Here is a 14,131-nt window from a genome sequence, read left to right as displayed (position 1 = left end):
ATATTGGCAGTAATTGGCAGTAAGCTAACTTCTCAATGTGTAAGCATTCCGAAATCAAAGCGAGACAGTCTAGTACCGGTTTTGTCAATGTATTGTGTACTTGAGTGCCGTTTTTGTATATGTGTTGTGTACATGTTTATTTATAAACGTATGTGTTCCTTTTCTTTCGTACGTGTTTATTGATATATCTGTACTGTAGTGTTTTCGGACGGTACTAGCTCTTACTGCCAATATCCCTGTAAAAAATTGTGCGACTAATCTCTAAAGCGAGTATTCCGAGATTACTCTCAATCGGGTACAATTGGGCATTAATTAGTCCAAACTAGTCTCATACGGGTACTATTGGAGGTCAATTAGTCTCGATTCATCCCTAATGGGTATAATTGGAGATCAATTAGTCCCCAACTCATCTCTAACGGGTACTATTAACGATTTAATGATATGTACGCACTTAGTCAATAAATTTCACGTGCGGCGTTGGCACACAGAGAGAGTATTCGCCTAACAAAACTGAGCCCCCCGGTTCGAATTTCAGCTGGTGCAAATTTTTATTTTTTAAAATTGACTAGTCGCTTTTCATACCCATTCGGGTATAAAGGTGAACAATTAGTCTCTCCATAGGACATGCTCGAACAAAAGCGATCAGTTCATTCCATATAAAGAGATCAAAAGTGGTATTAGTCGCATGCTGCTTTGCGATTGCTCCCGGAGTCATCCCGGATTAGTCCCATTTTTTGCAGGGATAGGAGTATTACATATACATATGTGTAAACTTAATCCCCTTTCAGACACGTCAAGTCTTGCTTTCAAGTCTGCTCGTTCATTGACGTAGGAGGTGGGAAGAGAGGGGAAGAGTACAGATACCTCCGTACCGTCAATTCGTTTCAAGTTTTCTTGTCTCTTTTGATGTTTTCGTTGCTTCCCAATTAAAAACCAAGGACTTGAATTCAATTAAAGTTGACGCGTGTGGAAGCAAATAGAAAACACAAAAGAGAATGCGAAAAAAATTGCTTTCAAGACTTGACGTGTCTGAAAGGGGACTTAATAATAATACAGCAAATGTAAATGATTAAAGAGGAACGAGGAGATGGATAATGTAAGAGAATAAGTAGAAGAAGAAAAAGGAAAAAGGTACACACCAAGATTATTTGTAGTCAGAGGACATATCAAGGCCAATGAAATATTGAAATATTAACTTTTTGAAGTTGCNCTCTCAATCGGGTACAATTGGGCATTAATTAGTCCAAACTAGTCTCATACGGGTACTATTGGAGGTCAATTAGTCTCGATTCATCCCTAATGGGTATAATTGGAGATCAATTAGTCCCCAACTCATCTCTAACGGGTACTATTAACGATTTAATGATATGTACGCACTTAGTCAATAAATTTCACGTGCGGCGTTGGCACACAGAGAGAGTATTCGCCTAACAAAACTGAGCCCCCCGGTTCGAATTTCAGCTGGTGCAAATTTTTATTTTTTAAAATTGACTAGTCGCTTTTCATACCCATTCGGGTATAAAGGTGAACAATTAGTCTCTCCATAGGACATGCTCGAACAAAAGCGATCAGTTCATTCCATATAAAGAGATCAAAAGTGGTATTAGTCGCATGCTGCTTTGCGATTGCTCCCGGAGTCATCCCGGATTAGTCCCATTTTTTGCAGGGATAGGAGTATTACATATACATATGTGTAAACTTAATCCCCTTTCAGACACGTCAAGTCTTGCTTTCAAGTCTGCTCGTTCATTGACGTAGGAGGTGGGAAGAGAGGGGAAGAGTACAGATACCTCCGTACCGTCAATTCGTTTCAAGTTTTCTTGTCTCTTTTGATGTTTTCGTTGCTTCCCAATAAAGAACCAAGGACTTGAATTCAATTAAAGTTGACGCGTGTGGAAGCAAATAGAAAACACAAAAGAGAATGCGAAAAAAATTGCTTTCAAGACTTGACGTGTCTGAAAGGGGACTTAATAATAATACAGCAAATGTAAATGATTAAAGAGGAACGAGGAGATGGATAATGTAAGAGAATAAGTAGAAGAAGAAAAAGGAAAAAGGTACACACCAAGATTATTTGTAGTCAGAGGACATATCAAGGCCAATGAAATATTGAAATATTAACTTTTTGAAGTTGCTCCGCTCTCGATTCAGTGCTCTCTTGCAAATTTTTTGGGTTATCATACACTTTTCCAGTAAAAATTTGCAGGTTCCAGTACAAATTAGTACTGACTATTGGTTATTATAGAAACCTAATATTTAGGAACAATCAAGCTGTTATGTCTCTGTGATTTGGTTAGTTGAAGCTTTTCATACAAATATTGCGGGACTTTCCCCAGCGGTGCAAATGCACATTACGTAATCGAATACTCCTTCCAAACTTCGAAGGTGGCATGATACAAATATTTAAAGGTAGTTTCACTTCAAGGCGAATACATATAAGGTGGTATCGATTCAACAAATACAATTACTTGTATTTTGTTTTTGCTTTTAGCGGGCCAATGTCAAATTTCAGCTATTCTTCCTCAGATGAAAAAGGGCGACAGAAAATACAAACACTCTCACGTTTTCACTCACTCGCTAACGAAATACAAAATTTTGACAATCAAACGCTACTCACAGCTGATGAAACAACACCACCTTATATAAATTCGCCTTGTTTCACTTCTTCTTCTTAGCCGCCATTGCTCCCATTTGATGTAAACTGTGCTTTTGGCATTTTCTTTTGAAATCGAGCTACCATATTCTTTGACAAAAGTAAAAAAGTGATTGATTACCTACTTCAAAAAAATATATATATAATTATTTAAAAGAAATTAAAGCTTTTAGCGATAAAGAGTATAAAACGGAAGGTAATGGAAATATTACATTGCATTCACATAAAATACGCATTTACTATTGTTAATTTTTTTATTGGTTTTTGTTTCTGCAAAAATAACATAAGAAATTGCGCAAAAACTAACATACAGTTTTATCGACTTCCGGCGGAAAAGTGGATATCCGCGTGCATGGTAACTGAAAATGCGTTACCAAAGGTATCGTTTGTTTGTTCCGACCACTTTCCCGCGAAAGATTTCAACCGGCGGAACGGATGCGCCCAATTAGAGCGAAACGCGATCCCAGTAGGAGTAGGATGAGTATGCTTCCCTAGAATCCGAAATAAAGCAACATCCTACTTACTTTCTTAAGGGCCAACTGCATATAATATATCATGTAAAAGATAATGCTACATTTTTGGTGTGCCTTACATTTATAGCAATTTAAATCAATACGCAGCTCTTTTAATACGAATAATCATGTAAGTACATATACTTACCTCGTGTGTTACAACTTACTATTTAATAAAATAAAACTTCCTTAAAAAAATGTTAAAATTTCCAAAATAATTATTTGATTAGTTGGCAGTGCTACATTAACAATTTGCGAGAAGTAGAAACGTCAGTAAGCACAGTTTATGTCAAAAAAATTAAAATTTTTGTATCATGGAAGGCGGTATATCGGAATGAATGGATAACAACCCAGATTACTTTGCCATAGGCATGGCCCTTTGTGGTTAGCGTCCTTTACATACTGGTTTTGTTTGTAATCGGAAAGTATGTGACCGAATACTCTTCGGGCGTTCACTACAATACGTCTTCGTTTGTAAGTTGTAATGTGCATTGCAAGTAGACTGCCTACGATAAGCATTACAATTTTAAATTGGGTCAGCGGTGTTTTAATCTTTTATTTGTATGAATTACGCAATGCATATTCTGAACGAACCCCATTTAGCAGTGCGCCGCTGGGTTCCACTAACAATTTATAAAAAAAATGCAGTTTCTTGCAGCCCAAAAATATATAATACTGCAACCACGCCATGGCGATATATGAGCATATCGTCCAATGCCATACACATACCGTGTTACATTATTGAAAGCTTCATTAAACGTATAACGTCTCTTAGTGTGGTTATTCTGATTTAATTTTTATTTAAGTAAAGAGCATAGGTCACTTAAATCAAAATTTGAGACAAATTAAAACCAAAAACTCGAAAATTAAAGTAATTTTCACTTAAATAAATCTGGTGAAACGCATCCTAAATGTACGTTTCTCCATTTAGCGAGTTCATTTTTACAATTTAGTGCTGCCAACTCCAATAAGAATGATCCTGACTGTTTCCGTGAGAAATGATCGCGATACTGAGCTGGATAACCCAAATAAACACAACTATTAGGCTGCGTTTCTTTATACATTCCGGATAATCCAATTTCACAGCCGAAATAAACAGAATTCGTTTGAAATATACGTTAACATATCATCAGGAACGTTCTAAAGAATAAGTAAACAAAAAAGTTTATTCCAAACGTTCAAAATGAATAAAGAAATGCAGCCTTATTGTCATGACAGTATTGTCCGGTGTAAACCCTAAGTTAGATATGGCAGTAAGAATGCAAGGCGCATCTATGCAATACACAATACAAAGAGAGGGTTAAAAGGTGTTCGCTCGCGGTGATTTTGCGTTCAACTTTTGCTTTCACGCAGAGTTGCACGAAAAAAAAGTTGAATGGCTAAATGTTGGCTGGCGAACAACTTTGTTGAAAGCGATTAGTTGAAAGGCAGTTCAACCAAAAGTAGGAGGTAAAGTTGTTGAACAATGCAAACGCCTTTCTATGGCGAATATTTTGATATTTTTTTATATTTTGTTTTTTTTTTTATATTTTGATATTTTTTGCCATTCAATAATTTGTCGTGCAACCCTGCGTGAGTTGAACGCAAAAGTTGCCTGAAAAATCGCCGCGTGCGAAAGCCCTATTAGCGGTATCACAATCAGCGCCGCCTGCTGTATTTTTTTACCATGCGCCAGTGATGGAAAAGTAGGCACAATAGTGCCATTTTTGGCATTCAAAACTGGTCAAAATGTCGCACTGCCATTACTTTGTATATAGGTATGTATAAGTTTAAACAGATCCGAATAGGTATATTTCAGCGTTTTCCCCCTTCGTAATTGGAATATTGCATTTTTTTTCACAAGTACAAAGTTAGAACTATGACAACCGAAGTCTTAAGCATGTATATCGTGTTATTATACTATGATTTTACTCTAATAATTCAACGAAGTACATTAAAAATACTATTTATAAAAATATATGTGTGGTTCTTAAGCTGTAAACACATAAAGGGCTTTTGGTGTGCAGCGTGCAGCCTGTCTAAATAAAATACGTGTAAACTATAGTTGCGTTCCAGATGCTTCACGATTTGCAGGTTTTTACAGGAAGCCTTTCCTGGTTACCACCTACCATAAGGTTTATTAATGGAGAAAACAGCTGTTCCTGCAAATCCTGTAAAACCTGCAAATCGTGAAGCATCTGGAATGCAACTTATATGAATTGAACACAGTCCACAACACAAGCCCAGGCTGTCGTTTGATTGCACGCCGAGTTGTAGCCGAGCAATTTCTATTTTCTCATTTGACAGGTGTGCATACATTTCGCCTCAGTGTTGGGAAATGAAATTGTACCTTCCGTATGAAATCTATACAAAAACTGTATTTTTGACTGTAAATTATATCGACTTTTTGATTTGCTCATATATTTTCTTAGTACATGCACATACATTCCCCTAAAGACCAATGATTTGATGGCCCGAGAAAGTTTACTTGTTCATGTACATACATTTAAACTTTTAAAAATTGATTAACATATATGAGTAGTCCACTTGCAAACCGCGCTATGTAAAATTTTTTCGATTTTTAGTTTTTAGTTTACCAAAAACATTTCTAAGCCATTCTTAATAGAAAAAAGAGGCATCTTCTTTGGATTGGGTACTAAAACTGGCCATAGCATTTCATTACAGGGCTCTTACACGATATGTATTTGCACATGTAAATGCTACTTTTTGCATGTACTCGTATTAATCATATATTTGAACGCTCAGAAAAGTAGCATTACATATGGAAATACATATCGTGTAACTGCGCTCTTAGTAATATTAATATTATGGCAATATTCCTAGCTACAGTGCTTATCAAATCTTTACGACACCACCATATCGACAATATTTGACTATTTATCTTAATATAATTTAGTTTTAATTATTTGTTTATAAAAGTACAGTTTATACTTTAACAAAAATCGTATAAATCCAAGGTGCAATTTTCGTGCAACATTAAACAAAAATCAATAAACTATCGTTAAAGTTTCGAGCTTTTTTTAATCTTTTTTAAATATTTGGAGTATTCAGTTTTCTAGCCCATTCGATAGGCTTCATAGTTCTGAAAAATTAGTTAATTATTCCAGATGTTTCGCTTTTCCATGTAAAAATTAACAAGTTCAAGCTTTAACATGCAAACAACAAACATAACAAATAAGATTCTGTGTAAATTTTTTTCATTTGTGTTAAGGCCTCTTCTGTTACAAAAAAATCAAGCTACCAATGGACAAAAACGATGGATAAATAAAGAAGGAATGAGTGGTCAAATAAAAAAAGCACACAGATCTGTTTTATGAAAAATTAGCAGGAAATAATGTTACTCATACGCCATGCCATGTACACCTGAGTAAAGAGTGAAATACACCACACAAGCGGTTTGACAAACCAAGCGAAATTTCCCTTTGCTTCAAGCCATTTGTGCTGTGTATGGGGGTGTTTGAAGGTTTGACAAACCGCCGTCAAACCTTCAAACACCCCCATACACAGCACAAATGGCTTGAAGCAAAGGGAAATTTCGCTTGGTTTGTCAAGCCGCTTGTGTTGTGTATTTCGCTCTTAACTCTCTTTTCTGGTTATTCATTTCACCACAGCTTAATTTTTTTGTAAAGGAACAGGTTTTCATGCAAAATAAAAAAATTCAGAAAAATCTTTTTTTTTTTTTTATTCCCCTGTTAAAATGTTAGTTTTTTTCATTTTTTCAAAAAAAAAAAAAAAATGTGGAACTATTAATTAGTCGGCCTTTCGAAGAGTGATGTATTACGGTTTATGGAGAATTTGGTTATCTTTACTTCGTATTATGACTGTTCAATTGGTTCGAAAGATATACATACGTGATTAACTGGAACCACTCTTTTCTAAGCTGAATAACGGTAAATTGCAAATATCTCAAAAAGTCATCCATTGAGAAAAAAATGCACTTGTTTTTCGGAATCACTGAGCAATTCCACATAGGAATTGGATAGTGGCATGGGGTGAACAAATTGAAGCTAATTTCGACATTTTGTTTTAAGATTTACAAATGCAAATTCGAAAAAGTCGAAAAAAGGGAGTAAAAAATTTCGCGCTGTGAATTTTTAGAGCTATATATTTTCAGTATTCACAACAAAATTGTACTGAAAAGATTTGCGTACTAGTAAAGTATATTGTGAAAGAAATTGTATCAAAAAAATACAATTGTTCAAAAAATGCCAACACCGTTTTTCTTGACTTGACGCTCTCATTAGTTGCGTTCCAGATGCTCACGATATTCACGATTTGCAGGTTTTTTTTTGCAGGAAAGCATTCCAGGTGCCAAAAAAACCTGCAAGTCAAACGACTTTTGTGAGAGTAACTTTCTCTCTCTCTCAGTCATAAGTTGTAGGTTTTAGTCCGAAGTTTTTCTGCAAGTTCATGAAAAGTGTCAAACGATAGGTAGGTTTGCATTTGTAAACAAAAACAGATAGCAAAGAACATTAAGCGCTACGGAGACAATCAAATAAATAGGTCAATCATTGCATATGTGTGAGATTGGCTCGTGTCTTGCCCGCAAACGCTCGAATAAACGCGTTAATTCAACAAACAATTTCTTTTTCTTGTCCGCGCACTTGCTCCCCACGACGATCAGAAGGCAAGTGCGCTTGTTTTTTGTCAAGCAAAACCCGAGACGATTGATAACTATATTTGATCGTCTCCATGGTGCTTAACATTAAAAAAAAATGGAAGTAGTTACAGGAAAAGTGTTTTTTCCCGTTCCAGGTGACTTTTATTTTTTCTCTCTTGCTCCTCTCCTTCAAGAGAGTAATTTTGTTATTTAACAGTTTTACAGGTTTTTACACGAAGTTCTCTGGAACGCAACTATTAAAAAATTACGAGCCGTGCACGATAGGGTTGTGGAACGCAATTGCAAATATTGCCACACACCACAAGCCGTTTATGTGTTTACAGCACTAAAAAGCCTTAAAAGAAAGCAATTTCAGTTTTGTGACACTTTCATCTCCTTCTTGGAACTATTTTTTCAGATCATTACACATTTTAAAATTTTGGAATTCCATCCCTGCCATGCGCATCTATGGATGTTTAGATACAAGTTTGGCGTTGTGATGGCGTTGGCGTCGTTTCGATAGCTGACTATGAATACATGCATTTATATGAAAGTCTCCACATAACCAAAGTTGGGCAACGCTAATGCAAGGCCAAGGACTGTCACTCCAGCAACACTCCCCAAAAAGTCTTTGGGGAATTTGTATGCTGCTATAACAACAACAACAACGCTAATGCAAAAGTAAAACATAAATATGGCCAACTCTCAACTTTTCGCGTGCGTCGTTCGTCATATGTTCCAAATAGTTAAATTTATGTGAAACAATTTTATTTTTAATCAAATGCGGATAAAAAATATAGTTTTTAATGCAATTAATTAATTAATTAATTTTTTTGTCGATTACTGGAGCCCTCAGTGTTGCTTACTACACTGTTGCCACTCATCAATGCCTTTTCATAAACTTACCCTTTCAACTAAAATTTTTCGTGCTATAGTAGATTTTAGCTAAATATAAACTACTTAGTTTTAAACAAAAACCTTATTCAATAGTAAATTTCAAATATTTTAAACATATTTTGAATAGGAACTTATATCTTTTTTACCATCTGTAAAACTGAAGAAGTGGCAACCATCTAAAGAAGGAGAAATCAGCTGACACGGAAAAATCTAAATTCCGCAGATTTCTGCGCTACGGGCTACAACTACAGAAAAACTCTGCGGTGTTGAGTTTTCATTTACATGGTGCTTTGGTAAGACAGATCGTGTCAGCTGACTCGGGTTTACGTACCGGTAGGTTTACGTTCTTGACTAATTTCAGCTTCACTCCAGCCACACTCCCCAAAAAGTCTTTTTGTATGCTGCTAAAACAACAACAACAACGCTAATGCAAAAGTAAAACATAAATATGGCCAACTCTCAACTTTCGCGTGCGTCGTTCGTCATATGTTCCGAATAGTTAAATTTATGTGAAACAATTTTATTTTTAATCAAATGCGGGTAAAAAATATATAGTTTTTATGCAATTATTGATATAAAATTTTGATTTATTTGCCGCTAGTATGTAAATTTAGTGACCAAAGTATTCGCAGCTAAGCGTTCGTTTTAGCAAGCACGGGCGTTACTCGCACTCCTGTCAAAGCGACGCCAATGCCATAACTCCAACGTAATGCCATAGTTGTATGTGGACGGGCCTTTATAGGTGCGCCTTGAATTCGCCTCGAATTTATGTTTGAATTCGCCTTAGTAAACAAATAAAAAAACAGCTGTTTCTCGTAAGTTTATTGTCGTAGTTTTCATGTAAAATGTGTCGTTTTACGCTTCATCGCATATTTTAGAAACGATATGAGTTTTGCAAATAGCAGCACAAACTACTGTCCCCGTTGTGGAATTCTTGTTACAGAGAATGCGAATCGATTGGTCACTGATAGCTGTGGTCACCGAAAATGTCGCCAATGTCTACTTGCTGATGATGAGTGCATGGAATGTCAACTGCAACAGCGCAATGATTTAAACAATATAACAAGCCATTCTATTGACGCCGATATAGTAACAGAGGCAGAAGCTGCTCCAGTGGAGAAAAATGACATTGTAGTTAAGACTTCCAAAAAGAAAGGCAGAAAAACGGTCGCCCTGCCAGCGCATATTCGTCAGGAAGAAAATGATTCGAACTCTGGTGTGCACTACCATTGTACAAAATGCGACAGAAAATTTACCAGTCGCTCACAGCAATATTACCATTTAACATGTGGTAGTAATGCTTCTAAGAAGTACAAGTGCCTGCAATGTGATAAGGTCTGTACTAAAATTGTGCTTAAAATTGTATGACTTTGAATCCATATATTTGTAATTGCAGGCTTTTGCTACGAGTTCTCATTTTAATTATCATATGGAAACGCATGCAGAGCATACATACTTTTGTAAAGAATGCAACAAGTCTTTCACGAATCGGATGGTGCTGCGGAAGCATGAAAAACTTCATTATACTGCACCATTAAAGTGCAGTGAATGCAATAAAGAATTTCGTAGCAAAGAATCTTTGACCGCCCACATCAGGAAACTACACGATGATAAAGATTTGCCTTACAAGTGTAAAGAGTGTCAGAAAAGCTATGCTTTGAAGGCTACTTTAAAACAACACATCCAAAAGCACTTTGGTAAGTTTCTTTGAGAGTGTTAAAGGAATATACTTACATATATATATGTATAAATCTTCTACTTATAGATAAAAGATTTAAATGTCAATACTGTGATAAACGATTTCAACGCAACTATACACTTAAATTACACCTAAAAAAACATACAAAGACTGATTGTTTTATTTGTGGCATTTGCATGCATAAATTCAGTGATTCAGCAGTTTTGCTGCGTCATGTAAAACTTCATCAAGGTAAAGTAAATTGCTGATGCACCAGTAAAATATTGACATTAAGGAGAGTTAATTTACAGATACTATCAAATACCATTGTACGGATTGTGATGTTACCATAATGCGCAAGGATAATATGTTGAGGCATATACGCACAATTCATCCAGAAAAGAGCTTTGAAAATTGTGTGAAGATAACACTACCAACCCATAACAGCTCCAATTCGCACGAAAAAATTGAGGCAGGAGACCTTTCCACAAATATGACAGCTGTTGTAGAACCACAGACTGTCGAGAACAGCGCCGTCATCAAATGCATTGGAAATGTTGCGCCAATGAAAGTTCCAACTTGTCAGATTTCCCTTGATAACATCCAGGAATTGAATATTGACCCCACTGAAGTGGATGTTAATACCAAGGCAATCACGAATGACTCAACTCTTACGACATTGCAAAACGTGACATTGAATGCTGGTACTGACACAAATGGAAGCTCTAAAAAAATGAAAGTCAAAAAGAAGTATGACCCAATCAAAATGTATCGTAAGATTTTGGCCTCGGACTGTGAGGATGAAAGCGAAAGTGAGAGAGAAGAAACATACGTCAAGCAAAAAACCGCTGATAACTTGGTTGCCAGTGTTGATATGGCACCGTCATTAGAAAGGCGTGTGGCGCTTAGTACGTCAAATTTCAGCGAGATGCACTGGCGCAAAAACTTTAAATATACGTATGAATATCAGGACTTTTAAATTGTCGCATGATTTTTAGGCAGAACAATGTTCAGGTCTATCACAGAATCTATCATAATCCGATTTTTTCGTGAAATATACGAAAATGCCATCACTGAATTTGAATAGCTACTTTTAAAACAAACGTTAGTTCCAAATCGGTGATCGCATTTTCGAAGATTTCACCAAAAATCGGACTACGATGGATTCTGTGATAGCCACCGTTATATTCCATACTCATACTTACATATGTACATATGTATGTATGTATATTCAAATAGCAATATTATTGCTCTTTTATATTCTTTACAATAACAACTCAACGCATGCGAATAAAACAATTTATTATAAAGAAAATAGTTTGGCTCAATGCCATATGTTTGATGTATTCTTTGACGGGTAAGAATGCAAAGATCGAAAATGCACGCAGAGGTAAACTTTGGCATTGACCGTGAGTAGGAACATGTGACGTTTCCGTCATTGGTATATTGTCTATTCCTCGTATATTCTGAAAAGTTTATACACGTTTCTTTCGTTAAAAGGTATTGTAATCAGTTTAAAATATTTACCATTCGTGATGGAGAGTGCACTCGAAAGTTTTTATTACGAGTCAACAACTGAGCCCATGGCCGATGCTGCTGCGAAAGATTGGCGAAAATGGCTTGCACTAGGCGAATCACTTGATTTTGGTCAACGGTGCAGTTTAATGTGGATCTGGCCCACAGAAGATGAGTTACAAAAATTGGGTTCGGTACTAAAGGTGAACAAAATTGTCCATATACTTAGTGTAGGCTGCGGCAGTGGATTACTTGAATGGATAATCAAAGAATGTTTAGGTATGACATCAAATTCATAAAAAAATACTTTAAACATAGTTTCCCTATCAAATAGGTATTTCTGTCAGTGGTATTGAAATTGATCGCGCCTGGTGGGAAAGCAAATATGCAATTAAAAGTTTTATCAACCTAAATTATATTGAAGATTTGAGCAACAAAGAGAACATACAAGGAGATTATCTTCAAAAGTGTTGCAATTTGCAAAGTTGGAACTTTGCGCTAATGTTTTGTTACTTTAATAATCATTCTGCGTTCCTCAACTACCTTAACATGTACAAAGGAAATAGTTTGTTAATTATCGGACCCAAGGTTGGAATGGGAGTGTTTACCGATCCTTTGCCACTAGAACCGCAACTTCCTGAAGGTCTTAACTGGACACTAAAATCTACGCTAAACATTGGCAGAAGAGACGTTATAGCTTTTTATACGAAGGAGATTTAATGAAGTCAAATATGTCGGGTTAAATTAAATATATATTGTATTAGTTTCTATTTATATCTATATGGAATTTACAAGCAGGAATAGTTTGCACTTCAGCAGTCACGGTACTATTTATACCTAAATTCGTCAGCGCCCCTCGAACCAGACCACAAGTGAAAAATACGAACTGTAATAGAAACGTATTAACTTTGTCCAACATATAGTGTAATTGCAAACCTTAGGCGCGTGCTCCAATTGCTTCGAACCTGTCGATATTCGTGTAAGAAATCGAAATGCCTTATCTTGTACCACGTACATGCCGTGATTATTGGTACGCAGGTTATCGACCTGTTTCTTATAGATAAGTGTCCAAAAGTCAGTGCATATAAACTTCATTGTCTCCAATTCGTCTTTGAATCGTGGAACATCACGTGTTAAACGCTCAATAAGCCGATATCCCGTGTTGAATCCAATATACTCCAAGGCTGAAAAATCGTTCTCCTTTTGTGAAAACGTAGTGAGAGATATAAAAGCTGTGTATGTTAATGTTAGGTATATAACTTACTTTGTTATTATTACTCAAGCAATAATTAACAATTTCAGCATGCAAAAAATCATATAATATGTCCTCTGACATTTTAGAGACTGTGCAAGATGAACAAATAAAAATTTATAAAAAATAAACAACTTTGAAACAGCTGACTGCAGACGAATTTTTTTTTTTTTTTTCGTGGCTTTATGGACTCTGTAGTCCAAGATTGTTGGCAGTAATACTGTAATGTATATGCCAGGTTATACAAGAGTATTGAGGAGATCCGTTGATTCTTGAAGTCTCCCGCTATCTCCGAGGTTCTTCCTTTGATGCTCCTTGCTGTGCCGAATATGGGTGGAGGTGTTGGTGTGCTTTGACAAAGAGAAGATACACAAAACAGATACAAAGACAAAACGATTACATTGAACATACAGTTTCTCTAATGCAAACAGATATGCATTGAACATACAATTTTTTTTTTTTTTTTTCTTTTATTTATTTACATTTGTACATCGACATGTAGCATAGTTTACACGTAAGTCGGAGCCCGTGGCTTGTCTTTTTAAAGAAGAACCGATTATATATTAATATAACATATTGATCGGTCCGATAAGTTTACAATTATTATTATTATTATTTTTTTTTTTTTCCTTTTTTAACGTTATTGCCATATAAAAAATGTTTATTGTTCAGGTACTTTAGAAATTTATACATCAACTTAATTTTTTTTTTTTTTTTTTTTATAAGTCTATACTCCGAAAAGTAATAGAAATTAGGCATCCGTTTTTGGAATGAACAAAAAAGCGAAGGATTGTTTATGTCCTTTACGCCTTGATCAGTCTTATATAAGGTTAACAAAGTTTTTAGTTTTCTTGTCTTTAAATTGAGCGATTGAGTTGTTTGGCGATTCTTTTTTTTTTTTCCCCCTTTTTTCCGGTCTCTATGTTTTTTTTTTACATATGCTTTTCTTGATAATTATGAAAAAGGTGACATAAATAACTTATGTATGTATTTGTGTACATATTTTTTTTTTTTTTTTTTTTTT

At 35.5% G+C, this 14,131-nt stretch overlaps 3 protein-coding genes and 1 long non-coding RNA gene across 4 annotated transcripts; 2 read left to right on the top strand and 2 right to left on the bottom strand.

Moving 5' to 3' along the window:
• Nucleotides 1–9,384: 9,384 nt before the first annotated feature.
• LOC108363414 (zinc finger protein 26) lies at nucleotides 9,385–11,634 on the top strand. Its single transcript, XM_017616777.1, has 5 exons — nucleotides 9,385–9,477; nucleotides 9,541–9,997; nucleotides 10,059–10,359; nucleotides 10,428–10,592; nucleotides 10,652–11,634. Exons 2-5 carry the CDS (start codon nucleotides 9,548–9,550, stop codon nucleotides 11,317–11,319), a joined length of 1,584 nt encoding a protein of 527 aa, XP_017472266.1. The 5' UTR covers nucleotides 9,385–9,477; nucleotides 9,541–9,547; the 3' UTR covers nucleotides 11,320–11,634.
• Nucleotides 11,635–11,707: 73 nt separating this feature from the next.
• LOC108363415 (uncharacterized) lies at nucleotides 11,708–12,737 on the top strand. The gene is made up of 3 exons (XM_017616778.1): nucleotides 11,708–11,781; nucleotides 11,841–12,134; nucleotides 12,190–12,737. The coding sequence occupies exons 2-3, from the start codon at nucleotides 11,876–11,878 to the stop codon at nucleotides 12,573–12,575; spliced, it is 645 nt and encodes a 214-aa protein (XP_017472267.1). The 5' UTR covers nucleotides 11,708–11,781; nucleotides 11,841–11,875; the 3' UTR covers nucleotides 12,576–12,737.
• On the bottom strand, nucleotides 12,595–13,268 carry Trs33 (trafficking protein particle complex subunit Trs33). The gene is made up of 3 exons (XM_017616779.1): nucleotides 13,120–13,268; nucleotides 12,792–13,055; nucleotides 12,595–12,741 (listed from the first exon to the last, which is right to left on the bottom strand). Exons 1-3 carry the CDS (start codon nucleotides 13,189–13,191, stop codon nucleotides 12,616–12,618), a joined length of 462 nt encoding a protein of 153 aa, XP_017472268.1. The 5' UTR covers nucleotides 13,192–13,268; the 3' UTR covers nucleotides 12,595–12,615.
• An 18-nt stretch (nucleotides 13,269–13,286) lies between these two features.
• Nucleotides 13,287–14,097, bottom strand: LOC108363417 (uncharacterized). Its single transcript, XR_001847617.1, has 2 exons — nucleotides 13,590–14,097; nucleotides 13,287–13,457 (listed from the first exon to the last, which is right to left on the bottom strand). It is a non-coding gene; the product is annotated as an uncharacterized LOC108363417 (long non-coding RNA).
• Between the last annotated feature and the right edge of the window lie 34 nt (nucleotides 14,098–14,131).

This window comes from Rhagoletis zephyria, unplaced genomic scaffold (genome assembly GCF_001687245.7).
Source record: "Rhagoletis zephyria isolate East Lansing unplaced genomic scaffold, Rhagoletis_zephyria_1.1 Rzeph_scaffold_01271, whole genome shotgun sequence".
Lineage (NCBI taxonomy): Eukaryota > Metazoa > Arthropoda > Insecta > Diptera > Tephritidae > Rhagoletis > Rhagoletis zephyria.
The sequence above is the reverse complement of the archived record's forward strand: the minus strand, read 5'-3'. Positions and strand labels throughout refer to the sequence as shown.

What these genes read in the sequence shown, in the direction of transcription:
- LOC108363414 (XM_017616777.1), top strand. Translation starts at nt 9,548, where the DNA reads ATGAGTTTTGCAAATAGCAGCACAAACTACTGTCCCCGTTGTGGAATT. An exon ending in AGTGCCTGCAATGTGATAAG is followed by an intron (nt 9,998 to 10,058) that starts GTCTGTACTAAA and finishes TTGTAATTGCAG; the next exon opens with GCTTTTGCTACGAGTTCTCA. An exon ending in TCATGTAAAACTTCATCAAG is followed by an intron (nt 10,593 to 10,651) that starts GTAAAGTAAATT and finishes GTTAATTTACAG; the next exon opens with ATACTATCAAATACCATTGT.
- LOC108363415 (XM_017616778.1), top strand. Translation starts at nt 11,876, where the DNA reads ATGGAGAGTGCACTCGAAAGTTTTTATTACGAGTCAACAACTGAGCCC. An exon ending in GATAATCAAAGAATGTTTAG is followed by an intron (nt 12,135 to 12,189) that starts GTATGACATCAA and finishes CCTATCAAATAG; the next exon opens with GTATTTCTGTCAGTGGTATT.
- Trs33 (XM_017616779.1), bottom strand. Translation starts at nt 13,191, where the DNA reads ATGTCAGAGGACATATTATATGATTTTTTGCATGCTGAAATTGTTAAT. An exon ending in GCTTGAGTAATAATAACAAA is followed by an intron (nt 13,056 to 13,119) that starts GTAAGTTATATA and finishes TTTTCACAAAAG; the next exon opens with GAGAACGATTTTTCAGCCTT. An exon ending in AATTGGAGCACGCGCCTAAG is followed by an intron (nt 12,742 to 12,791) that starts GTTTGCAATTAC and finishes TTTCTATTACAG; the next exon opens with TTCGTATTTTTCACTTGTGG.